The sequence below is a fragment of the Pelodiscus sinensis genome, chromosome 14, assembly GCF_052426305.1.
Source record: "Pelodiscus sinensis isolate ZL-2025 chromosome 14, ASM5242630v1, whole genome shotgun sequence".
NCBI lineage: Eukaryota > Metazoa > Chordata > Testudines > Trionychidae > Pelodiscus > Pelodiscus sinensis.
In genome coordinates this window covers 47,005,745-47,028,542 of record NC_143065.1, presented here as the reverse complement: position 1 = coordinate 47,028,542, position 22,798 = coordinate 47,005,745, and the positions used below count along the sequence as shown (strand labels likewise).

General features: G+C 70.5%; 2 protein-coding genes and 1 long non-coding RNA gene across 5 annotated transcripts; 2 read left to right on the top strand and 1 right to left on the bottom strand.

Annotated features, from left to right (window-relative positions):
* The first annotated feature begins 518 nt into the window (after positions 1 to 518).
* SERF2 (small EDRK-rich factor 2) lies at positions 519 to 3,496 on the top strand. 2 transcript variants are annotated; one of them, XM_089782126.1, is made up of 3 exons: positions 519 to 675; positions 2,543 to 2,651; positions 3,163 to 3,496. In XM_089782126.1, the coding sequence occupies exons 1-3, from the start codon at positions 669 to 671 to the stop codon at positions 3,224 to 3,226; spliced, it is 180 nt and encodes a 59-aa protein (XP_089638252.1). In that variant the 5' UTR covers positions 519 to 668; the 3' UTR covers positions 3,227 to 3,496. The 2 variants fall into 2 exon arrangements, with proteins under 2 accessions (XP_089638252.1, XP_075774509.2); XM_075918394.2 differs by having other exon boundaries at positions 532 to 675; positions 2,451 to 2,651.
* Positions 3,497 to 5,074: 1,578 nt separating this feature from the next.
* Positions 5,075 to 22,610, bottom strand: SERINC4 (serine incorporator 4). Of its 2 annotated transcripts, XM_089782125.1 has the most exons (12): positions 20,810 to 22,610; positions 15,240 to 15,407; positions 14,639 to 14,817; positions 14,481 to 14,560; positions 11,439 to 11,532; positions 11,119 to 11,330; positions 10,154 to 10,249; positions 9,942 to 10,068; positions 9,403 to 9,475; positions 8,965 to 9,016; positions 7,481 to 7,628; positions 5,075 to 6,102 (listed from the first exon to the last, which is right to left on the bottom strand). In XM_089782125.1, the coding sequence occupies exons 1-12, from the start codon at positions 20,834 to 20,836 to the stop codon at positions 5,886 to 5,888; spliced, it is 1,473 nt and encodes a 490-aa protein (XP_089638251.1). In that variant the 5' UTR covers positions 20,837 to 22,610; the 3' UTR covers positions 5,075 to 5,885. The 2 variants fall into 2 exon arrangements, with proteins under 2 accessions (XP_089638251.1, XP_089638250.1); XM_089782124.1 differs by lacking the exon at positions 5,075 to 6,102 and having other exon boundaries at positions 6,110 to 7,628; positions 11,119 to 11,532.
* Positions 15,308 to 22,747, top strand: LOC149523622 (uncharacterized). The gene is made up of 2 exons (XR_016350689.1): positions 15,308 to 15,445; positions 22,606 to 22,747. It is a non-coding gene; the product is annotated as an uncharacterized LOC149523622 (long non-coding RNA).
* Positions 22,748 to 22,798: the final 51 nt, after the last annotated feature.

Sequence of the window (22,798 nt, the reverse complement as noted above, 5' to 3'; positions counted from 1 at the left end):
CCCCCCGGTCTCACCCGCCCTGGGCCTCACCTCCCCAGCACCCAGCGCCTCACCCCCCCCCCCCGGTCTCACCCGCCCCGGGCCTCACCCCCCAGCACCCAGCGCCTCACCCCCCCCCCCCCGGTCTCACCCGCCCTGGGCCTCACCCCCCCAGCACCCAGCGCCTCACCCGCCCTGGGCCTCACCCCTCCAGCACCCAGCGCCCCGCCCCCCGGCCTCACCCCCCCGGCACCCAGCGCCCCGCCCCCCCCTGGCCTCACCCCCCCAGCACCCAGCGCCCCGCCCCCCCCGCCTCACCCCCCAGCACCCAGCGCCCCGCCCCCCCCGGCCTCACCCCCCCCGGCACCCAGCGCCCCGCCCCCCCCCGGCCTCACCCCCCCGGCACCCAGCGCCCCGCCCCCCCCCCGGCCTCACCCCCCGGCACCCAGCGCCCCGCCCCGCCCCCCCCCCCTCGGCCTCACCCCACCCCTCGCTCTGCTTACAGCCAATCCTAAACCAGACTCTGATCCCGCCCCTCGCGGCGCTGAGCCAATGAGAAGCCTCCGGGGGCGGGTCTACGCGGCGGTTGGGCAGCTCGCGGCCTTGCTCCCGCTCCCGGCAGCCAATGAGGAGCCGCGCGGGGTGGGGCCGCGGACGTGGTCGCCGAGCGGACGCAGCCGAGCGGAGCCATGACCCGTAGGTGCCGCGCGCCCGGCCGAGGGGGGACCTGGGGGGGGTGCAGCCTTGGGGTGCCCAGGGGCTGGGGGGGTGCCTGGGGGTTGGGGGAGCTGGGGGGTGCCTGGGGGTTGGGGGAGCTGGGGGGTGCAGCCTTGGGGTGCCCAGGGGCTGGGGGGGTGCCTGGGGGGGGTGCCTGGGGGTTGGGGGAGCTGGGGGGTGCCTGGGGGTTGGGGGAGCTGGGGGGTGCAGCCTTGGGGTGCCCAGGGGCTGGGGGGAGTGCCTGGGGGTTGGGGGAGCTGGGGGGTGCCTGGGGGTTGGGGGAGCTGGGGGGTGCAGCCTTGGGGTGCCCAGGGGCTGGGGGGAGTGCCTGGGGGTTGGGGGAGCTGGGGGGTGCCTGGGGGTTGGGGGAGCTGGGGGGTGCAGCCTTGGGGTGCCCAGGGGCTGGGGGGGATGCCTGGGGGGGTGCCTGGGGGTTGGGGGAGCTTGGGGGTGCAGCCTTGGGGTGCCCAGGGGCCGGGGGAGTGCCTGGGGGGGTGCCTGGGGGTTGGGGGAGCTGGGGGGTGCCTGGGGGTTGGGGGAGCTGGGGGGTGCAGCCTTGGGGTGCCCAGGGGCCAGGGGGAGTGCCTGGGGGGGTGCCTGGGGGTTGGGGGAGCTGGGGGGTGCCTGGGGGTTGGAGCTCGGGGTGTAGTCTTGGGGTGCCTGGGGGGTGCAGCCTCAGGGTTCCCCGGGGGCTGGGGGAGGGGAGCAGGCAGCGGAAGGGGGAAGCCCCAGGTGTGTGAAGCTGCGGGGTAGCGGGGCGCCCGGGGTGCTGTGCTGGCCGAGAGGCTGGTGAGAGGCCCTGGGCTTGTCTCTGGGGGCTGTGGGAAGCCGCGCCGGCCGGAGCATTAACGGGGTTCACGGAGGACCTGGGGGTGGAGGGGTCCCTGGCCTCTGTGTGTGGAGGGGGGTGACGGGAGGGATTGCGGGATGGTTCCCTGTTCGGTTCCCTCCCTCGGGGGCACTGGCCCTGGCCCTGTGGGCTGGCAGGACCCCGGCCTGGATGGTCCCTTGCTCTGACCCCGTCTGGCCGCTCTGCTGTTCTGTCTTTCCCATCCATGTGCGGAATAAGTGTGATGTGCGCTGAGGCGCGTGTGGCCGTGCACCACCAGTCGAAACAGCCCTGTGTGGGTGCTCTGCCAGTCGTCTGGCTGGCCGCCCGAGCGCCTGGCTCACGGAGCTCCACTGCCAGGGCGCTGGCCTATGAAATCATGGGAAGGTGGGTGGGCAAAGCCCCTCCCCAGCCTTACGGGAGGGACACTGAACCCATGTTCAACTGAATCCGGGGGACAAAAAATGAGGAGGGGCAAGGAGTGCGGGTCGCAGGTTTAAAGTAAGGGAGCCGGATGGGGACACCGAGCAGAGAGCCCCGGCCAGCGCCCACTGCTCCTCCAAGCCGGCGATGGAGCCAGCGGGCGCTGCCCAGGGGAACTCTGCCCGGATTCGTGCGTGCTGGCGGCCATGGCCCTAGCCGGCTGCTGTCAGGGATCTGTAGGGCTTCTGGGTGGCCTGGCGCCAGCACCAGTTCCTGTGCTGCCTTGGCTGGCTGCTCGCCCAGTCTCCGCAGGGCACCCAGCTGCCCCCCACTGAGCCAGGCTCCTTTGCCCGTCCCTGGGCCCGCCCGCTATGTGCGTGCCCCTTGGATCCTGGCAAGCTTGTTCTCTGAGCTCTCAGCCCGTGGCCAAAGCCCCGCCTGGGCGCTGGCGCCGGGGGAGCCCAGTCACCCCTCATCTCAGCCTTGTCCTCCTTGCTTCCAGAAGCACCTCGGAAGGGAGGGCAGCTGGTGTCTGCTGGGGCTGGGCCGTGGGGCCAGGGGCAGCGAGTCAGGCTGCTGCTGGTGTTGTTGCAGGCGGCAACCAGCGCGAACTGGCCCGTCAGAAGAACATGAAGAAGCAGACGGACTCGGGCAAGGGGAAGCGGCGGGATGACGGCCTGTCCGCTGCCGCTCGCAAGCAGAGGTGACCCCAGCAGAGAAGAGGCGCTCGGCTCCCTTCTGGCTGGGAGGTTCATGGTCCCTGCAGGCTGGACAGTCCGTAGTCCAGTGGGGGGTCCCAGCCCAGCAGTGAGCAAACGGCTGGGCCTTGGCGGGACAGCCGGGCCGCTCAGCTGTCTCTTGAGTAACGGCGCTGGGTGCCCTCCGGCCCTTTCGCGTCCCTTCTCGGGCAGTCTCCTCCCTCCGGCAGAGCTCCCTCGTGTCCCCGCCTGTGCGCCCGGCAGAGCCCTTTCCGCCTGGCGACGGCCCTGGGGAGCCCACCCCCCACTTAGTCCTGTGCTACCCAGCCAGCCCCCGCTTTGCCACATTCAGTTCTCCTGCATATGCAGCTTGGCGGCCTGGGTCTGTCTCTCCCGCTCCTGCTCTGGCCAGCAGCTTCCTGCCCCCAGAAACCCCTGCTTGTGCCACCAGACCCCCCCCAGCTAACGGCCCAGCTGCTCCCCCTCCCCCACTAACTGGCTCCTTTCCTCCGCCAGAGACTCTGAGATCATGCAGCAGAAGCAGAAAAAGGCCAACGAGAAGAAGGAGCCTCCAAAGTAACATGCGGCAGCCTTGGTCTGGCCCAGGAGAAGTGAGGCAGCGTCCCTGCCCTTCCCCTCCGTGCCCTGCCCTCGTCGCCAGCCCACGCAGCCTCCTGCTGGAACGGTGCAAAGTGGCAGCGCTGCCGGCGTGCTCCGTGCTTGATGTCTGTTCTCCCCAGGGCTGGCCCGAGGGGCTGGCCCGCGGCTGCAGAGCCAAGCAGCTGCCGGAGCCCCTTGCCCTTCGCACGTGGGCCCCGCGTCCCTGGATTAAAGTAGCTTTTGGATTCTGGGGGTGCTGCAGGATTTGTGGGTGTGAGAAGCAGCAGCGCCTGCCCGCAAAGGCCCTTCCCTGCCGTGCCTGCCACTGGGGCTGGCAGGGGAGCTTCAAGCAGGCAGCTCCCAGTGGCTTCTCTGAGCAGCATGTGGGGGGCAGGGGGCTGCCGGAGGCTCCCCGTTGCGTCGCAGGCTGGGCGTGGCCCGCGGACTCTCCGGATCCATGGTACAGCTGCCTCTGGAATGCTGCCTGTGGCCGCGGCTGCCCCTGCTAGGTAGGAGGGGTGGGAGCGGCTGCCATGGGAGTCGGGAGAGACGACGGGGCCGGGGAGGCCTGAGTCAGGGCTGGGGGCAGGCAGTGACCAGGAACATTCCCAAGAACTCAAGAACCAGGGCTCGCCCAGTGGAAGGAGCAGGCGGCAGGGTTCCAACACCAGGGCGGTTTCTTCACGCACGGGGTGGGTCTGTGCAGCCCAGGGCTGCCCCAGGGTTCAGAGAGCCGGGTACAGGCAGGGGGTCAGGTCCGTCAATGGCTGCGAGCCAGCTGGGGCCCTAGTCTCTGTCAGGGCTGGGAGTGGGTGGCGGGAGGGGTCCCTGGCTGAGTCCCTGTTCTGTCCCCTCCCTCTGGGGCGCCTGGCACTGGCTACTGTGGGCCCACGGCACCCTGGGCCGGAGGGGCCTTTGGGCTGATCCAGCCTGGCTGCTTTGATCTTAGGGGAGACCATGATGCCTGTGACAACCCAAGCCCCCGCCCGGGCCGTGTGTCTAGTAGAATCCAGCTCTGAAACCTGCCAGACCCATGGCCCACCCCGGCCCTGCGGCCTGCCTCCCTCGGGTCGCCCGCTGCCGGGCCGTACCCCACCCCGGCCCTGCCTCCCTCGGGTCGCCCCCTGCCGGGCCGTACCCCACCCCGGCCCTGCCTCCCTCGGGTCGCCCCCTGCTGGGCCGTACCCCACCCCGGCCCTGCGGCCTGCCTCCCTCGGGTCGCCCGCTGCCGGGCCGTACCCCACCCCGGCCCTGCCTCCCTCGGGTCGCCCCCTGCTGGGCCGTACCCCACCCCGGCCCTGCGGCCTGCCTCCCTCGGGTTGCCCCCTGCTGGACCGTACCCCGCCCCGGCCCTGCAAGCCTCTGGGCACCTTCCTTGTTAGCCAGACCAAGCCCCCCCCTTCTTGCAGGACTTGGCCCTTCCTCCTGTAGGGCTGTCCCCCCCCCCCCACACACACACCCTGGTGCCCTGCTCCTCGCCTGTGGAGATGTAGCTGTCACATGACTGGGAGACGTTCCCGCATAGTGCGTGGCTGCTGGCCTGTGCTTTCCCCTGCCTGGCCAGGTCTCCCATCGCCCCTGCATGCACCTCCCTAAGCCTGGGCACGAGCACATCGGGCAGCTGCCATGGTCACCCAAGACTGCCCCTCCTGGGCCAGGCCTGGGCTGCGGTGTTCAGGCCATGCTTGGACCCGGAGCCGCCAGGCGCAGGCAGGCGGGAGATGGGGCGAGGCTGCGCAAGCGGCTCCTTGTGCAGATGCTGCTCGCACCGGCATCCTGGAGCCTTTCCCCCACCAGCCAGCGCTGGCCGGCCGCCCCCTCACACAGGTTGGCTGGGTGCTCACGTGTATTTCACAAGGGTCGTACAGCTTATCACCGTGCACCAGCACAGCCTCCCCCCTCCCGTGTGGGCGGCCTGGGACTCAGGGCTCCTGCCCGGGAACCAAGGCTGACAGCGAGTTCTGGCTTCGCGGCGTCCGAGCCGCCCGCCGGGACCTTGCCACCCTGCTCCTAAGGAGGCCGCCTGGCCAGCACTGCTCTGGGCAGGGCACAGGCACAGCCCCCGGCAAGCCGGCCCCCAGACCAGCTCTGAGCACGCCACAGGCTGGAGGGCGCAGCCTGGCTGGGTGGGGGGACAGCGGTCTGGATGCACCGAGCTTTGGCTCCCCGTTGGGGGGGAGGGGGAGCAGCTGTAGGGCTGGGCTGAGGGCAGGGGCGTGAGGGGGGATAGCAGTGGGGCTGGGCTGAGGGCGGGGGCGTGAGGGGGGGATAGCAGTGGGGCTGGGCTGAGGGCAGGAACAGGTGGGGCTATGGGCAGGTGTGTGGGGGGGGCAGCGGGCGGGGGCGTGAGGGGCAGGGCCACTGGCCGGTGCTCTGGGCCTCGCTCTGCCCGTAGGAGAGGCCGGCGGAGCCCCTGGCTGGTGTGGTCCCTGGGGCCCAGCTCTCTGGCCGAGGTGGCCGCTGGGACAGCGTCCTGCCCAGGGCCGGCTCAGGCCTGATCCGAGCTCCTGTCTGGCTTTTTGGCAGCTCGCCGCTCCGCGGGCCGTGGGGCAGGGCTGGTGGGGCTGTGCTTGCTGGAGTCCGCAGCTCGGCCTGGGGGCTCCTCAGTACGTGGTGCCAGCCTGGAGCCCGGCCGGGGGCTACGTGGAGACGCTGATGCGCTGCAGCGGGCGCCGGCGGCGCAGGATGCGTGGGGGCGGGCTGCTTTTCCGGCGCTGCCGCCAGGTGCAGCGGCACAGGGGACACAGCAGCAGCCAGAGATACAGCAGGAGGCAGGCCCAGCAGGAGGCCACCTTCACCCAGAACGTGGCCCAGCTGCCGTGCGTGAAGGTCGTTTCCAGCTCCGCGTCCTCGTAGCTGGGGGAGGGAGAGACGCAGCGCTGAGCGCACAAGCCTGGCACGGGGACGCTGGGCCTGCCCACCTCGCCAGGGCACGCAGCCCCAACCTGCCAGCACCACGGGGCAGCCTGGCAGGGGACTCTCCTGCAAGGGGCCCCCAAGCAGGCGGGACGCTGGGACCCGTGGGCCTGTGTTAACCTGCGCTGGGGTGAAGACACGAGCCCTCGGAGCAGAGGCCTGGCGTCAGGCTGCGCACCTGGCAGGAGCAGGCTGCTGGACCAGCCAAGCGGTGCTGAGTGGAGCGGGGCGCAGACACCGCAGCGAGGGGCAGCCGAACGCCTGAGGGCAGCACGGAGACGGCCCCGCCGGTGCATGGACGCGGGTGGCGTGAGCTACGCGGGGCAGAGGGGCAACACGCGACTTAGTTCTATGCAAGGGGCTGAAACCGCAGCGGGGGGGGGGGGGGAGCGTTGGGTTGGACACCAGGAAAACGGCCTGCCTGTCGGGGGGGTAAACGCTGGACACGTTGCCCGGGGGGTTGTGGCGACACGAGCCGGTTGGGCGGACGCCTGCGCGGATGGTCGAGCTGGTGCTTGGCCCTGCCGGGGGCTGGACGCGACGCCGTGTGAGGGCCCCGCATTGCGACAGGCCCGTGGTTCCATGAGTGCAAAGCGGCCGCTTGGTGGGAGCCGAGCGTGGGAAGCCCCCATGGGCTCTGTGTGCGTGGCCCGGCGTGGCCGCGCCCTGTGGCATGTGCGGTGCAGGGCTGGGTTGCGTCCTGCTCCAAGAGCCAAGCCTGGATCACTGGGCCGCTCAACCGGGTCCTGAGCCAGCACAGCCCCCAGCCAGAACCCCCACGGGAGGGACACCGTGCTACGCCAGGGCCAGGGACATGCAGCTGGGGCACTCAAGAGGAGCCTATGGAGTCCGTCCGTCCCCCCCCCCCCCCGGCCCGCCCGGGCAGCAGCTGACTGCCAGCAGCACCGCCCGGCAGGCCGGAGGGCGCCTGCCAGCAGCACCGCCCGGCAGGCCCGATGGCGCCTCCAGCAGCACCGCCCGGCAGGCCGGAGGGCGCCTGCCAGCAGCACCGCCCGGCAGGCCCGATGGCGCCTCCAGCAGCACCGCCCGGCAGGCCCGATGGCGCCTCCAGCAGCACCGCCCGGCAGGCCCGAGGGCGCCTCCAGCAGCACCGCCCGGCAGGCCGGAGGGCGCCTCCAGCAGCACCGCCCGGCAGGCCCGATGGCGCCTCCAGCAGCACCGCCCGGCAGGCCCGAGGGCGCCTCCAGCAGCACCGCCCGGCAGGCCCGATGGCGCCTCCAGCAGCACCGCCCGGCAGGCCGGAGGGCGCCTCCAGCAGCACGCTGAGCCCGCAGCCGGGGGCTGGGCCAGGCCGCACCTGAACCAGTTGGTGAGGGTCATCATGACGTAGAGCGAGGCGAGGAAGAAGACGAAGTGGAACGTGGAGTAGCTGTAGACGACGTGCACCTGCTCATTCTGGACAATCCGCTGCCCCCCGGCCGGCCCCTCCTGCTCCAACACCCGCTCTGCGTCCAATGAGAGCGCCCGCTTAGCTCCGGCCCCGCCCCCAGTCACCCGCCCGCTCTGTGTCCAATGAGAGCGCCCGCTTAGCTCCGGCCCCGCCCCCAGTCATCCGCCCGCTCTGCGTCCAATGAGAGCGCCCGCTTAGCTCCGGCCCCGCCCCCAGTCACCCGCCCACTCTGTGTCCAATGAGAGCGCCCGCTTAGCTCCGGCCCCGCCCCCAGTCACCCGCCTGCTATGTGACCAATGAGAGCGCCCGCTTATCTCTGGCCCCACCACTTGCTCCCAGTGACAAGCTGCAGTCACCAGCCCCAGAAGATGTCAGGCCTGCTTCAGACCCAGAGGTCAAGGGTTCGAGCCTCACTCCTCCAGGGACCGGCACCTCCACACACTTGGCAATGGAGGAACCTGGCACCCTTGGAACAGAGGACGGATAAGGGGGCCCAGAGTGTAGGGAGATTGGAGGCTCCTGTTCTACTGGGCCCCACTTCTCAGGGATCTGGTGCTGGGTCTGTGGGGCCCACAGGTCTCCCCGGGCAGGGGCTTCCCCGCTGTGCTCGTCGGTAGCAGAGTGCACTGCTGCATCATGGCGCACAGGCCCTTGGGCAGCAGGCTTGCCATGCAGGATCCGCGTTCAGCCCTGAGACTGCCCCCTTCGAGGGGAGCGCCCCCAGCTTGCACCCCAGGGCCACATCCCAGGGCCACATCCCATGGGTCCGCCTGCCAACAGCCATGCTTCCTCAGGGCTCAGGCCCACCCCAGGCCACGCCCTTCTCCTGGCCTGTCCCGCCTCCCTATCCCAGGCCACGCCCTTCTCCTGGCCTGTCCCGCCTCCCTAGCCCCAGGCCACGCCCCTTCTCCTGGCCTGTCCCGCCTGTCCCGCCTCCCTATCCCAGGCCACGCCCTTCTCCTGGCCTGTCCTGCCTCCCTAGCCCCAGGCCATGCCCCTTCTCCTGGCCTGTCCCGCCTCCCTATCCCAGGCCACGCCCTTCTCCTGGCCACGCCCTTCTCCTGGCCTGTCCCGCCTCCCTAGCCCCAGGCCATGCCCCTTCTCCTGGCCTGTCCTGCCTCCCTAGCCCAGGCCACGCCCCTTCTCCTGGCCTGTCCCGCCTCCCTAGCCCCAGGCCACGCCCTTCTCCTGGCCGGCCACGCCCTTCTCCTGGCCTGTCCCGCCTCCTTAGCCCCAGGCCACGCCCTTCTCCTGGCCTGTCCCGCCTCCCTAGCCCCAGGCCACGCCCTTCTCCTGGCCGGCCACGCCCTTCTCCTGGCCTGTCCCGCCTCCCTGGCCCCAGGCCACGCCCTTCTCCTGGCCTGTCCCGCCTCCCTAGCCCAGGCACTCACCTTCCAGCTCTTCCCCTGTCTGGTCGGGGCAGCAGAAGCAGCACGAGGGGCTCTGTAGGGAAGCAGAAGGCACCCAGTGATCACCGGCTGCCCCCGCTCACAGCCCTCCCCAGGGCAGCCCCTGCGCCACGCGGCCGTCTCGGCACAAGCGGCTGCCGGGTGCCAGGCCGGTGCCCAGGGCTTACAGAGGACTGTCTGGGGTTGCCAGCCCAACCACGCCCCATCCACAGCGCACTGGCGCCGTCACAGGTGGCCCAGTTGTGGCTGAGCTGGGAATCGCTCCGGCCGGGTGTAAGCCTTGTGCCATCCCCGGGACAACGTGGGCGATTCCTGCGCGCCTCGGACGACCCCCACTCCCGGGGGAGACGGTGCCTGAGGTGGGGGTGAGGGGCAGAGGGGGTGGGGACCAGCCCCGGGGGCAGGCAGGATCCGACTCACTTTGAACTCAAAGCTGTAGACTTTGATCATCCACAGGGGTCCGAACATCTCCGCAAGGTAGGAGGCCTCGTTGCTGCAGAGAGGCAGGGTCTGTAACTCGGCCGCTCCCTGCCCGGCCCCACCTCGCGCCCTCCCGCCCTGGTTCCCTGCGAGCTGCTGCTGTAGCACCGCCCAGGTGCTCAGGGACTGGCCCAGGGACCTGCCACGGCCCCCAGACCCGCTGGGGCAGCCCGAGGCCAGTGCCAGCCCAAACCCGGCGTGGCTGGGTGCCTCTCCCCAGCATGGCCAGGGCAGCCTGGGCCGCAGCCCCTCCCTGCTTCGCTCACGGAGGGGAAGAGGAGGGTCCAGGCCCCGCCGCAGCGAGGCGGCGCGCAGCGGGCTGGGGAGGGCGGCAGAGCAGAGCTGGCTGCTGGGTGTGGGCGAGGGGGCCGCCCAGCTCGGGAGAGGGGGTGCAATGGGGGCTTGAGGAAAGGGGCAGTGGAGCAGGGCCGGAGGCGGTGCCCAGGACACGGGGTGGCCCGGCCGCAGGGCGTACGCACCACGCCAGTAGCACGCAGGCGTACATGATGGTGGCTCCTAGCACGGCGACCGTGGTGTCCTCCGTCTGCAGCTCGTCCTGCCGCACGCCGGGGAAGCAGACGGTGAGGTTCTGCCCCTTGTGCAGCACTGGGGGCAGAGCAAAGCGTGAGGGGTGGGCGCCGGCTCCCGGCTGGCTCCCGCTGCGCGCCGGGTGGGCACCGGCCCCACTGACCTCTCTCGGGCGGGCGGCTGGCCAGGGCGGAGAAGGTGAGGTACATGACGTAGCAGCTGATGATGGAGGCCTGCAGCAGGCCGGAGCGGGGCTGCTCTGCACGCAGACGGGAGAGGAAGTCACTTTCCTGCAGGCCAGCTACCCTCCAGGCTGGCCTGCCCCACCCCCAGCACACACATGGCAGTGTCACACACGCATGCAGTGGCACTCAGACACGCGTGCAATGTCACTCGCACGTGTGCAGTCTTGGTCTTACACGTATGAAATGTCACACGCACAGTGTCGCTCTCACACAGTGTCATTCTCACACGCACGCAATGTCACACATGTAGTGTCACTTGCACGCGCAGTGTCGCTCGCACACGGTATCCAGAGCCACGGGCGACTATTGTGCTTCTGCCCCTGGAGCGTGGGGGGCAGTGCAAAGCCCAGAAAGGGCTTAGGGCAGGGTCCTGAGCAGGAGCATGGGGGTCCCGTGCGGGGCACCCACCGAGCCGCACGCAGGGCGCGAGGGAGAGGGCGGACGGGAGACGGGGGGGAGGTAGGGACGCGCCGGGCGGCTGCCCCAGGCAGGCGGGGGGCAGGGACGCGCCGGGCGGCTGCCCCAGGCAGGCGGGGGGGCAGGGACGCGCCGGGCGGCTGCCCCAGGCAGGCGGGGGGCAGGGACGCGCCGGGCGGCTGCCCCAGGCAGGCGGGGGGCAGGGACGCGCCGGGCGGCTGCCCCAGGCAGGCGGGGGGGCAGGGACGCGCCGGGCGGCTGCCCCAGGCAGGCGGGGGGCAGGGACGCGCCGGGCGGCTGCCCCAGGCAGGCGGGGGGGCAGGGACGCGCCGGGCGGCTGCCCCAGGGAGGCGGGGGGGCAGGGACGCGCCGGGCGGCTGCCCCAGGGAGGCGGGGGGGCAGGGACGCGCCGGGCGGCTGCCCCAGGGAGGCGGGGGGGCAGGGACGCGCCGGGCGGGGCACCCACCGAGCCGCACGCAGGGCGCGAGGGACAGGGCGGACAGCAGCCCGCACAGGCCCAGGTGCAGGACCAGCAGGGCTTTGTTGAGCAGGCAGCCGCCCGGGTGGGTGTAGTACTTGTACAGGAAGCAGAAGGCCGTGGAGGCGATGGCGTAGAAGCCCAGCGTGGCCAGCAGCACGGCCAGGTACCAGCGCTTGTCCTGGGAGGCGCCCAGCAGCCTGCAGGGGAGGGAGCCGAGCTGAGCAGCGTGCGGGACGCTGGGCGCAGACGCCCAGAGAGGGCCCAGCTGCAGGGGAGCTAGAGAAGCCCCCGGGCCGCGCACGCACCAGTTCTTGTTCCAGCTGTGGGCGAAGGCCGTGATCAGCACCAGCTGCAGGAGGATGAAGGCGAAGCCCCCGCAGACGCCCACGTAGTGCCAGGCTGTCGGGAGGAGAAGCAGTGAGAGGAGCAGGCTCGGACCAGCAGCGGCCCAGCCAGCCCAGCTATGCTCCCCTCACCCGCTGGGCGCCGAGGGGCCCAGGCCTCGGGGGGGGGCAGCCGAGGGGCCCAGGCCTCGGGGGGGGGCAGCCGAGGGGCCCAGGCCTCGGGGGGGGGGGCAGCCGAGGGGCCCAGGCCTCGGGGGGGGGCAGCCGAGGGGCCCAGGCCTCGGGGGGGGGCAGCCGAGGGGCCCAGGCCTCGGGGGGGGGCAGCCGAGGGGCCCAGGCCTCGGGGGGGGCAGCCGAGGGGCCCAGGCCTCGGGGGGGGGCAGCCGAGGGGCCCAGGCCTCGGGGGGGGGGGCAGCCGAGGGGCCCAGGCCTCGGGGGGGGGGGGCAGCCGAGGGGCCCAGGCCTCGGGGGGGGGGGCAGCCGAGGGGCCCAGGCCTCGGGGGGGGGGCAGCCGAGGGGCCCAGGCCTCGGGGGGGGGGGGGCAGCCGAGGGGGGGGCCGGGCCTGGGGGGAGGGGGGGGGGGGGGCCCTGGCCTCGGGGGGGGGGGGCAGCGGGCCCAGGCTGGGGGGGGGGCAGCCGAGGGGCCCAGGCCTCGGGGGGGGGGGCGGGCCCTGGCTGGAAGGCCCAGGCCCCTCTAGGCCGTTCCCTGCCCTAGTTCCTACGCCAGGGAGCCGGCTCAGCGCTGGCCGGGGGCCGCGGGGGGCTTGGGGGGAGGGGGGGCGGGCCCTGGCTGGAAGGTCCCGGCTGGCTTGGGGGGGGCCGGGCCCCAGGCAGGCCCAGGCCAGGCGTGAGGAGCAGGGACCTGAGCAGAGGGGCTTTCTCTGGGGCTGTCAGCTCAGATCCGGCCCAGGCAAGGACTGGCTGGGGGGGGCGGGCCCTGGCTGGAAGGGCCTGGCTGGCTTGGAGGGGGGGGACCGGGCCCTGGCTGGAAGGTCCTGGCTGGCTTGGGGGGGGGGGGGCCGGGCCCTGGCTGGGGCTGGCTGGGGGAGGGGGGGGGGGGTCCTGGCTGGAAGGTCCCGGCTGGCTTGGAGGGGGGGGCCGGGCCCTGGCTGGAAGGTCCTGGCTGGCTTGGAGGGGGGGGCCGGGCCCTGGCTGGAAGGTCCTGGCTGGCTTGGAGGGGGGGGGGGGGGGCCGGGCCTGGCTTGGAGGGGGGGGGGGCGGGGCCCGGCTGGCTTGGGGGGGGGGGCCGGGCCCTGGCTGGAAGGTCCTGGCTGGCTTGGGGGGGGGGGCCGGGCCCTGGCCCTGGCTGGCTTGGGGGGGGGGGGGGGCGGGCCCTGGCTGGAAGGTCCCGGCTGGCTTGGGGGGGGGGGCCGGGCCCTGGCTGGAAGGTCCTGGCTGGCTTGGGGGGGGGCCGGGCCCTGGCTGGAAGGTCCCGGCTGGCTTGGGGGGGGGGCCGGGCCCTGGCTGGAAGGTCCCGGCTGGCTTGGGGGGGAGGGGGGGGGCGGGCCCTGGCTGGAAGGGCCTGGCTGGCTTGGAGGGGGGGCCGGGCCCTGGCTGGAATGTCCTGGCTGGCTTGGGGGAGGGGAGGGGGCCGGGTCCTGGCTGGAAGGTCCTGGCTGGCTTGGAGGGGGGGGCCGGGCCCTGGCTGGAAGGTCCCGGCTGGCTTGGGGGGGGGGGGGGGGGCGGGCCCTGGCTGGAAGGTCCTGGCTGGCTTGGGGGGGGGGGCCGGGCCCTGGCTGGAAGGTCCTGGCTGGCTTGGAGGGGGGGCCGGGCCCTGGCTGGAAGGTCCCGGCTGGCTTGGGGGGGGGGGGGGCGGGCCCTGGCTGGAAGGTCCTGGCTGGCTTGGGGGAGGGGGCCGGGCCCTGGCTGGAAGGTCCTGGCTGGCTTGGAGGGGGGGGCCGGGCCCTGGCTGGAAGGTCTCGGCTGGGGGGGGGGGGCGGGCCCTGGCTGGGGCCCTGGCTGGGGGGGGGGCGGGCCCTGGCTGGAAGGGCCTGGCTGGGGGGGGGAGGGGCGGGCCCTGGCTGGCGGCTGGGGGGGGGGGGGCGGGCCCTGGCTGGAAGGTCCTGGCTGGCTTGGAGGGGGGGGCCGGGCCCTGGCTGGAAGGTCCTGGCTGGCTTGGAGGGGGGGCCGGGCCCTGGCTGGAAGGTCTCGGCTGGCTTGGAGGGGGGGCGGGCCTTGGCCTGGCTGGCTTGGGGGGGGGGGGGGCGGGCCCTGGCTGGAAGGTCCTGGCTGGCTTGGGGGGGGGGGGCCGGGCCCTGGCTGGAAGGTCCTGGCTGGCTTGGAGGGGGGGGCGGGCCCTGGCTGGAAGGTCCTGGCTGGCTTGGAGGGGGGGCCGGGCCCTGGCTGGAAGGTCCTGGCTGGCTTGGAGGGGGGGGCCGGGCCCTGGCTGGAAGGTCCTGGCTGGCTTGGAGGGGGGGCCGGGCCCTGGCTGGAAGGTCCCGGCTGGCTTGGGGGGGGGGGGCCGGGCCCTGGCTGGAAGGTCCTGGCTGGCTTGGGGGGGGGGGGCCGGGCCCTGGCTGGAAGGTCCCGGCTGGCTTGGGGGGGAGGGGGGGGGCGGGCCCTGGCTGGAAGGTCCCGGCTGGCTTGGGGGGGGGGGCCGGGCCCTGGCTGGAAGGTCCTGGCTGGGGGGTGGGGGGGCGGGCCCTGGCTGGAAGGTCCCGGCTGGGGGGGGGGGGGGCGGGCCCTGGCTGGAAGGTCCTGGCTGGGGGGGGGGGGGGCGGGCCCTGGCTGGAAGGTCTCGGCTGGCTTGGAGGGGGGGGCGGGCCCTGGCTGGAAGGTCCCGGCTGGCTTGGAGGGGGGGCCGGGCCCTGGCTGGAAGGTCCTGGCTGGCTTGGAGGGGGGGCCGGGCCCTGGCTGGAAGGTCCTGGCTGGCTTGGAGGGGGGGCCGGGCCCTGGCTGGAAGGTCCTGGCTGGCTTGGGGGGGGGCCGGGCCCTGGCTCCAGCAGGCACTGAAGGCCGATGCTCTCCGGCCGTTGTGCGGCTCCGGCGGGGCGGGGTTGGCACCTGGCAGGAAGCGCTCGTCGGGGATGACGAAGGCTGCGGCACAGAGCCCCACCAGGGTCAGCAGCTTCAGGAACCAGAACCTGCAACACAGACGAGCCGTCAGGGAGCCCTGCCCCACGTCCCTGCCCCACGTCCCTGCCCGGGGCCGGGGCTCCTACCCGTTGTGCAGCCGGGCGCGGCAGCTGCTGCTGGACGTCACGTTGAGCAGGAAGACGGCCTGGGCCAAGTGGAAGCAGGCGGTGCCGAAGCAGACCCTGTAGACGGCCGAGTAGCCCACCAGGACCTCGCAGTCCATGCCTGGGGGCAGGCTCTCGCAGAGCAGGGCGTACAAAGGCACCTGCAGAGGGGGAAGCACAGGGCGGCTCAGCCGGGGCTACAGCCCGGGGGACCCTGGGGCAGCGCCCGGCCACACGGCCACGGGCTCCCTCCGCCCGGCCAGGGACCCTGGGGCAGCGCCCGGCCACACGGCCACGGGCTCCCTCCGCCCGGCCAGGGACCCTGGGGCAGCGCCCGGCCACACGGCCACGGGCTCCCTCCGCCCGGCCAGGGACCCTGGGGCAGCGCCCGGCCACACGGCCACGGGCTCCCTCTGCCCGGCCAGGGACCCTGGGGCAGCGCCCGGCCACACGGCCACGGGCTCCCTCCGCCTGGCCCGGGGGGAGCAGGACAGAGCAGCGCCACGAGCAGCAGAGCCGGACAGCAGCGCCCACGGCTCCGCCTGGCGCCCACGGCCCTGGCCCGCGGGCAGGTGCCACTCACGTTCTTCCGGAGGGCTTCGGAGACAGTGCGGGACAGCATGAGGCAGCACACCGTGGAGGCCAGTACGTGGAAGAGCGTGTAGAGAAGGCGGGATCCTGTGGACACCTTAATGCTGGGGCAGCAGGAGCAGCAGAAGCCACACGGGGCCGAACCACAGCAGCAGCGGATCTGGGGGAGGAACGACAAGGCATCGCACTCACCCTGAGGTGCCCGTGGGGCTGCACCCGGCTGTCCAGGGCGAGGAGCAGGGCAGGCTGGGATCACCGGGCGGGGGAGCCGAGGGGCTGCCGAGCCTGGGGAGCACTGTGCGGACTGACTCACCTGCCTTGGAGGGGAGCTGGGCCCCACGGCTGGCGGGGGAGGCCAGGGGTGAGCCACAGGAGGGGAGCTAAGCCCCGCGGCCAACGGGGGAGGCCGGGGTGAGCCACGGGAGGGGAGCTGGGCCCTGCCCCACGGCCGACGGGGGAGGCCGGGGTGAGCCACGGGAGGGGAGCTGGGCCCTGCCCCACGGCCGACGGGGGAGGCCAGGGGTGAGCCACGGGAGGGGAGCTGGGCCCTGCCCCACGGCCGGCGGGGGAGGGCAGGGGTGAGCCACGGGAGGGGAGCTGGGCCCCGCAGCCGATGGGGGAGGCCAGGGGTGAGCCACGGGAGGGGAGCTGGGCCCTGCCCCACGGCCGACGGGGGAGGCCAGGGGTGAGCCACGGGAGGGGAGCTGGGCCCTGCCCCACGGCCGACGGGGGAGGCCAGGGGTGAGCCACGGGAGGGGAGCTGGGCCCTGCCCCACGGCCGACGGGGGAGGCCAGGGGTGAGCCACGGGAGGGGAGCTGGGCCCCGCGGCCGACGGGGGAGGCCAGGGGTGAGCCACGGGAGGGGAGCTGGGCCCCGCGGCCGATGGGGGAGGCCAGGGGTGAGCCAAGGGAGGGGAGCTGGGCCCCGCGGCCGACGGGGGAGGGCAGGGGTGAGCCACGGGAGGGGAGCTGGGCCCCGCGGCCGACGGGGGAGGCCAGGGGTGAGCCACGGGAGGGGAGCTGGGCCCCGCGGCCGACGGGGGAGGCCGGGGTGAGCCACGGGAGGGGAGCTGGGCCCTGCCCCATGGCCGACGGGGGAGGCCGGGGTGAGCCACGGGAGGGGAGCTGGGCCCCGCGGCCGATGGGGGAGGGCAGGGGTGAGCCACGGGAGGGAAGCTGGGCCCCGCGGCCAATGGGGGAGGCCTGGGGGCTGCTGGCGTGGTGTGGGCCAGGCCGGGAAAGCTCACCTGTGCACGGGGGCCATGGCGGCTGCTGCAGGAGCGGAGGCCGGGAGGTGGCACGGGGCCTCTCCTGGGCGGTGCTCGGGGGCAGAGCCGAGCGGCTCCCGTGGGATTAGGAGGGATTGGGAGGCGCTGGCCGGCCCTGACCATATGTTCCTGGGGCGGCCGGGGCAGCGCAGGGCCACAGCCAGGCCCCTCCTGGCCCCCGGCCGGGGCTTCACAGGGACTAGAGCTGCCCTGGGCCGATCCCAACCCCATCACACCTGTCTAGGGACCCCCTCTTGCCAGGGCCAGGCCCTGCAGGCTCCCTCTGCGAGGGGAGGGGGATTAGGGCTGCTAATTGGCTCAGGATTGCAGAGCCCAGGAGATGGGGGAGGGTCTCGTGTCCTGCCCCTGCCCCCGCCCCCACCCTCCCTGGGGGAAGGCCAGGCCGGTAGCCGAGAACAGTGGCCCCTCTCCCCATAGCCCCTCCACTGCAGAACAGGCGGAGGGGCTGGGCTCCCCCCACGCCTCACCTGGGTACTTGCTGCTCAGCTGCTGGCATGGGCCTCAGGCCCCGCCCCCGGGCCCCCCAGCTTCCTGGAGCCCCACAGTGCCGCAGCCCAAGGAAGCAAAGGGCAGCCCACGCGCCAGGTGGCCGGGAGCGGAGCCTGGCACACAGCGGGTGCTGCTGCCTGTCAGTCTTTGCCGGAGCTTCACTGGCCAGCTTGTGGCCACAGGCTCTGCCGTCCGGGCACTGGGCAGCGCTGGGAGGGAGACTCCTGCGAGTGACGTGCAGAAGGGCTGACGTGCTGCTCCGAGGCCAGGCAGGAGGCCTGAACACACACCTCCCCGGGTACGAATGGGGCAGCCCCTAGCACTGGGGTCGGAACCCGGGGGGCACCTGCAGGAGCCAGTGGAGCAGGAGGAGGTGAGAGGCGGCTGGGCTGAGAACTGGACTCAGCCACAGCCGCTCTGGCCTGGGCCTGCGAGAGACTGGAGCGGGCAGCACCTCGGCTGGGTTGGACCTGGCTGTGGCAGCCCATGTCCTGCCTCCGACCACAGCCCGGAGGAGGTGAGCACAGGGCAGCGACCAAGCGGTCCCGCCCCTGCCATCTGGCCCATGGGGCATGGGGGCGTCTCCGCCCTGCCTGGCTAACGGCCACCATGAGGCCTTCCTCCATGACATTCTCTCACTCTTTCGGGAGCCCAGCCATACTTTGGACCTACACAGCATCCCCTGGCAAGGAGTTCCACCGCTCCCCTGTGCATTGTGAGGCAACGACGACACCTGCTGCCTCACGTGGTCATTGCAACGCCTGGCTCGTGTTACAGGAAGAAGTAACAACATTTCCCTATTTTCCGTCCCCACAATTAATGACTTGATAGTTCTGTCAAGCGCGCTCTCCCAAGCTGGCTAGCCTCAGTCTTTCGAATGTCTCCTCGCGCTGGGTATGGCTGGGGAGAGAACTTCGTGAGGGCTGGTGAGTGAGATTTGAACCAGCGCTGGCCTAGCTACGCGGGGCTCGGGTTTGGCTCCAGCAACGGGGCCGAGACGGAAACCAGCAGAGGGAAGAACCAGAAGACGGGGAGGAAGAACTCGGCAGTGGTCCGTCACTCGAGAGGAAGGGCATGGCTGCGGGGCACAAGGCCGGCCCGCGAGGGATGAGAAGGGTGCTGGTGGTGCACTGCCCAAAGAGCACGCTGCACGGGATTCGGATCACACGACTGGCTCTTGCAGCATCGCTGTCGAGTGCTCGGGGGTCAGGGCAGGCCAGCGGCTGGGTCTCCAAACGGGCTCAGCAGGGAGGCGTAGGAGACCCTAGGGGTCAGTCCTAGGCTGATGCTGGCCCCGTTTGGAGGGGTCCACAGGAAATCCCTGCTGAGCGCAGCGGCGGATGAACAAGGCAGGGTGGGCGGCAACTAGCAGTGAGGAGTCGCCTGTGGCGCGACTGGGTTCGCTTCCTGGCGCCGCATGATTCTACACGGCTGGCAGCTACCCAGCCCGGCCATGCGGCGCCGGAGTGCAAGTGTGGCTCCCTTGGCAGAGGGGCAAGGAAGGGAGCAGGCGGCACCACCCCGGGAGGGGCACCCCAGAGAGAGGTCGGGGAGGAGCCCCGCGTTTTATGGAAATCGGCTTATAAATATGAATATGCAGAATTCAAAGATGCTTTATGCAGACCAGGTCATGTGACATAATTTTACAGGTGGCAGTCAGCTGACCAGCTATCCTGCTGTTGTGCCTGTATCACTCGTGTATGGGACGGTAGGAGTAGGAAGGGGGCGTCTGGTTCGAAACTGAAATGTGCTAACGGGGCAGCAATGACTCTTTAGAAACTTAATGGCTCGGTACTCAAGCCAACCAGCCAGGAATCATTTTATTTGTCCTGTGAGCCCAAATGTGCTTGGCCCTAGAAATAACGTGCCCAGGCACCTGGTACTGGACTCCATCCCCAACCTGGCATTTCTCCCTGGCGCTGGAGAGACTGAACAAAGGGTTCCCACCCCAGAGGAAGTCTTTTTAAGGAATGGAAAGCAGTCAGGTCTGTATCTTCATCCGGCCTTGGGAACTGCCTGGCCCACCAGAAGAGGGGACACAGGAAGAAACCTGAAAATGAAAGACTCTAAAGGACTCTCGCTGACAAGCCGTAGACCCAGGCCAGAGGGAAGAGCAGCTCTACCATGCAGCTGGTACGGGGGTAAGAACAGCTGCTTAGGGCAGGAATTCGCAAGTAGCAGGTTTCTTAGTGGATTAGAAGCAGCTAAGTGGTTTTAGAGAGGTAGCCCTGTTAGTGATCTTGGCAAAACAGGGAGGGTGTGGGGAGGGTGTGGGTAGTAAAACAAAAAAACCGCCATGTAGCACTTTATAGGCTGACAAGATGGTTTATTAGGTGATGAGCTTTCGTGGGGCAGACCCATGAAAATTCCCCATATTTCGTAGGGAATATGATCTGAGGAAGTGGGTCTGCCCCATGAAAGCTCATCACCTAATAAACCATCTTGTCAGCCTATAAAGTGCTACATGGCGGTTTTTTTGTTTTACTACCCACACCCTCCCCGCCACACCCGCACCACACCCTCCCTGCCACACCCACACCCTCCCTGCCAAACCTGTGCCACACCCATGCCCTCCCTGCCACACCCACACCCTCCCTGCCACACCTGTGCCCTCCCTGCCACACCTGCTTCGCACCCTCCCTGCCATACCTGCTCCCTCCCTGCCACACCCACACCACAGCCGCCCCTTCCCCGCCACACCTGTGTCGACTCCGTGACACCGGTGCCCTCCCCTCTGCACCCACACCCACACCCTCTGTACCACACCTTCCCCATCACACCTGCACACCCTCCCCACCACACTGGTGCCACACTGCGCCCTCCCCGCTGCGCTGTCCCTGCCACACCCGCCCCGTTACAAGCTTCTGAAACCTGGCACACGTTAGCAGTCCCCTCAGGAAGCAGGGCGTAAAATCCGCTTTAGTGAGCAAACTGGTTCCATGTTACGTTTAACCAGCTAACTGATTAAAGGGCGGCAGGTGGCTGGAGCGCCCCCCCCCCCACGAATTGCTGGGGGAGCCCCTGCTCCAGCCCCACGTTATCTGGCTCCGTGGAGGGGAGGCTTGCCAGTGACATGCTTAAGCAGGCACAGCCCCGCGGGAACGGACGCCCCCCCTGCCCCGGCGCGCCTGCAGCGGGAGGAAGCAGGACGGTGCTTGTGGGGTGCAGCCGCAGAGGCAGTGGCTGGGGGGACGGCTGTCCAGCACACGTCCCTAGCTAGGCCTTGCCTGGGCCCCGCTTGGGCGGAGGGACAAGGCGGGGCCAGGAGCCGGACAGAGAAACCACCCAGACACGTGCGGCTGGCAGGCCAGGGAACTTCAGTGGAGGGAGCCACCGAGCATCAGAGAGCAGGAGGGGGAACGAGTGTGTCCAATCTGTCGTGACCAGAGGGGGGCTCTTCCCACGGGCAGCCGGGGCCGGTCCAGTGTCCGGCAGGCACCAGGAGCCTGCCACCCTGGCTACTGAGAGCATCCCCACGGCAGACACTGCCCCGTAGCCCTGAGCCCCACAGCCAGGCCAGCTCGGGAGCGGAGCAGGGGGCCCGGGCCAGCCCTGGGATGGGACAAACTCGGCTGCCCTGGGGCCAGCACGGAGACCTGAGGTTTGAGCAGACCAGGAGGCTTTGCCCTGCTCAGTGGTGCCTCTCCCATGGCATCCAGGCCAGCTCCCGGCTGTTGCAGCCGCTGCCCCGCGCCCCGGCGGCGATCCGGGGCTCAGGGACGAGACCTGGAGCTGCCACAGGGCGATCGCAGTGGCTCCCGCGAGAGGCCTCGCTCTGGCTCACCTGTGCCTTCCAGCAGCTGGCCACCATCCCGCTGCAGGCCTGACGTCTCTGGCTCCCCCGTGGCGATGCCGGATGTGCTGCACCAGCCTCCTGGTCATCAGACGGGGGATGCCGGGGCCTGAGGGTTCTGCCAGCCCCTCCCTGGAGATGCCCCCACAGCTCCCTGCTCCTGAAAAGCTATCTCAAGTGGAAGCCAATTAGGCAGAGGGCTCTGATTGGCTGAATCTTGGTACTAGACCCACCCCCATGCATGATCTCCGGGCGACTCTTGTCTTTCATCGAGTGATTACACTGGGCACTAAATCAGTCCCCTTAACCCTCTTACCCCGCAGACGCAGGGATTAGCGATCCCTGGAGAGAAGCTGGGCACACGCCAGGCAGGCAGCGCGATGGCGGAAGCACCTCCAGAGCCCGCAGTGAGAGCAGAGCCTCCTCTGGCCGCCGTGTCTGTGCCTGGCCGAGCCCCTGGGACCAGGAGACAGACACGGCCCAGCCACCAGCTGGCGAGGCGGGTCCCGCCTAGCACTCGACCGATGGCTCTCTGAGCCCAGGGCCAGCAGCTGCTAAGAGTCGTCTTCACCGTGCCCGCTCCCCACTCCCTACTCCCTGTGCCTGCGGCGCCCGGCCCACACGGCCAAGGCCTGCTCGGGTCCCGGCCGCGTCAGAGGGGCGAACCTGCTTGGCATGGAAGGACACTATGGAGCGTCTCTCAGGAGTCACCGGGCTCTGGGCACGGCGCGGCTGCCCCATTGCAGACAGGCGCTAGCAGGAGAGGGGAACTTGCCCTCTGAACACAGGCCGAGGAGACTGGGCGGGCTCTAGGGAGGGGAGGCCGACAGGAAGGGCGATAAGAGTCTAAAGTGGGGGAGGCTCTCGTAACACAGCAAGGAAGGGGCCCGACGACACCGAGAGGTGGGCAGACTTCACCCGAGCCAGGAACTCCTGGCCACAGGGAATCAGCGTGGCCTGGGCCTCTCTGTGGCCAGCCAGGATATTCAGTGGCCTGGTGCAAGTGAACTCGGGCGGGGCGGGGCATGTGCTGCTCTGGGGCTTAGGCCGGTCTCCGCCATTAGGGATCCGACTGGGCCTGTGCATGGGCCGACTCTGCAGCTGCCGCCTGCAATCTGTGGCTGGGTGCTACATGGCGGCGGCGCGGGGCAGCCACAAGGGTGCTGTGCGCAAGAAAGCCCCTCCCACCAGCCCGAGCTCTGGAAGGGCAAAGAATCGCAGCAGACAGGAGGGTTCTCATCTCTAAGAAGCAGAAACAGAGACCCCCCGGCCCTAAAGGAAGTCCAGTGCGGACAGATTCTACAGCTGTTACCTCTTGGAATTAGAGACTGCACCCTTGGGTGTGTGCGTGGCCTACCTGAGCCTGTAAACTGCAGGTTTCATTTCATAGTTCATAACTCCTTCCCTAGCAGAGCGCAGGGCCGGCTACCCGCGCTGCCTTTGCTGCGAGATCTGAGCACAGTGACCTGGGAGAGGAGGTGGGACTCTTGGGATTGGGAACTACCTGAATACTTGGGGATTGGGGGAACTGACCGTTCAGAACACAGGTGGGCTGCTGTGCCCAGGGGACTCTCTGGTAAGACTCTGTAGGGTGAACATTTCTGAGGCAGGCTGATATTCTGTTAAGAGCCCAATCTAAATTCAGACTCTGGGAATGGCACATGAACACAGTACATGGTTATTCCCCTTCCCCACCAGTCCAGCCCATCAACGGAAAGCCATCCCCCAGGATGGGAGGCAGGACAAGACACATTCAATGGTGCTAATGTCTCTGCTTTAATCCCCAGATGGACCGCATCCCGCAGAGATCCCTTCTTGGAGCTGACAGACATAGCACCACTTCACTGATAACTGATGTCCAGACTAACAGGCTACATCTCTATTGCTTTGTTTAAATACTTCTTGTACTGGAAACACGAGATAACTTTCTATTACTGTTCTTATCTTGCCTTACTGTTAGCATCTATCTGGGGGGGTCTG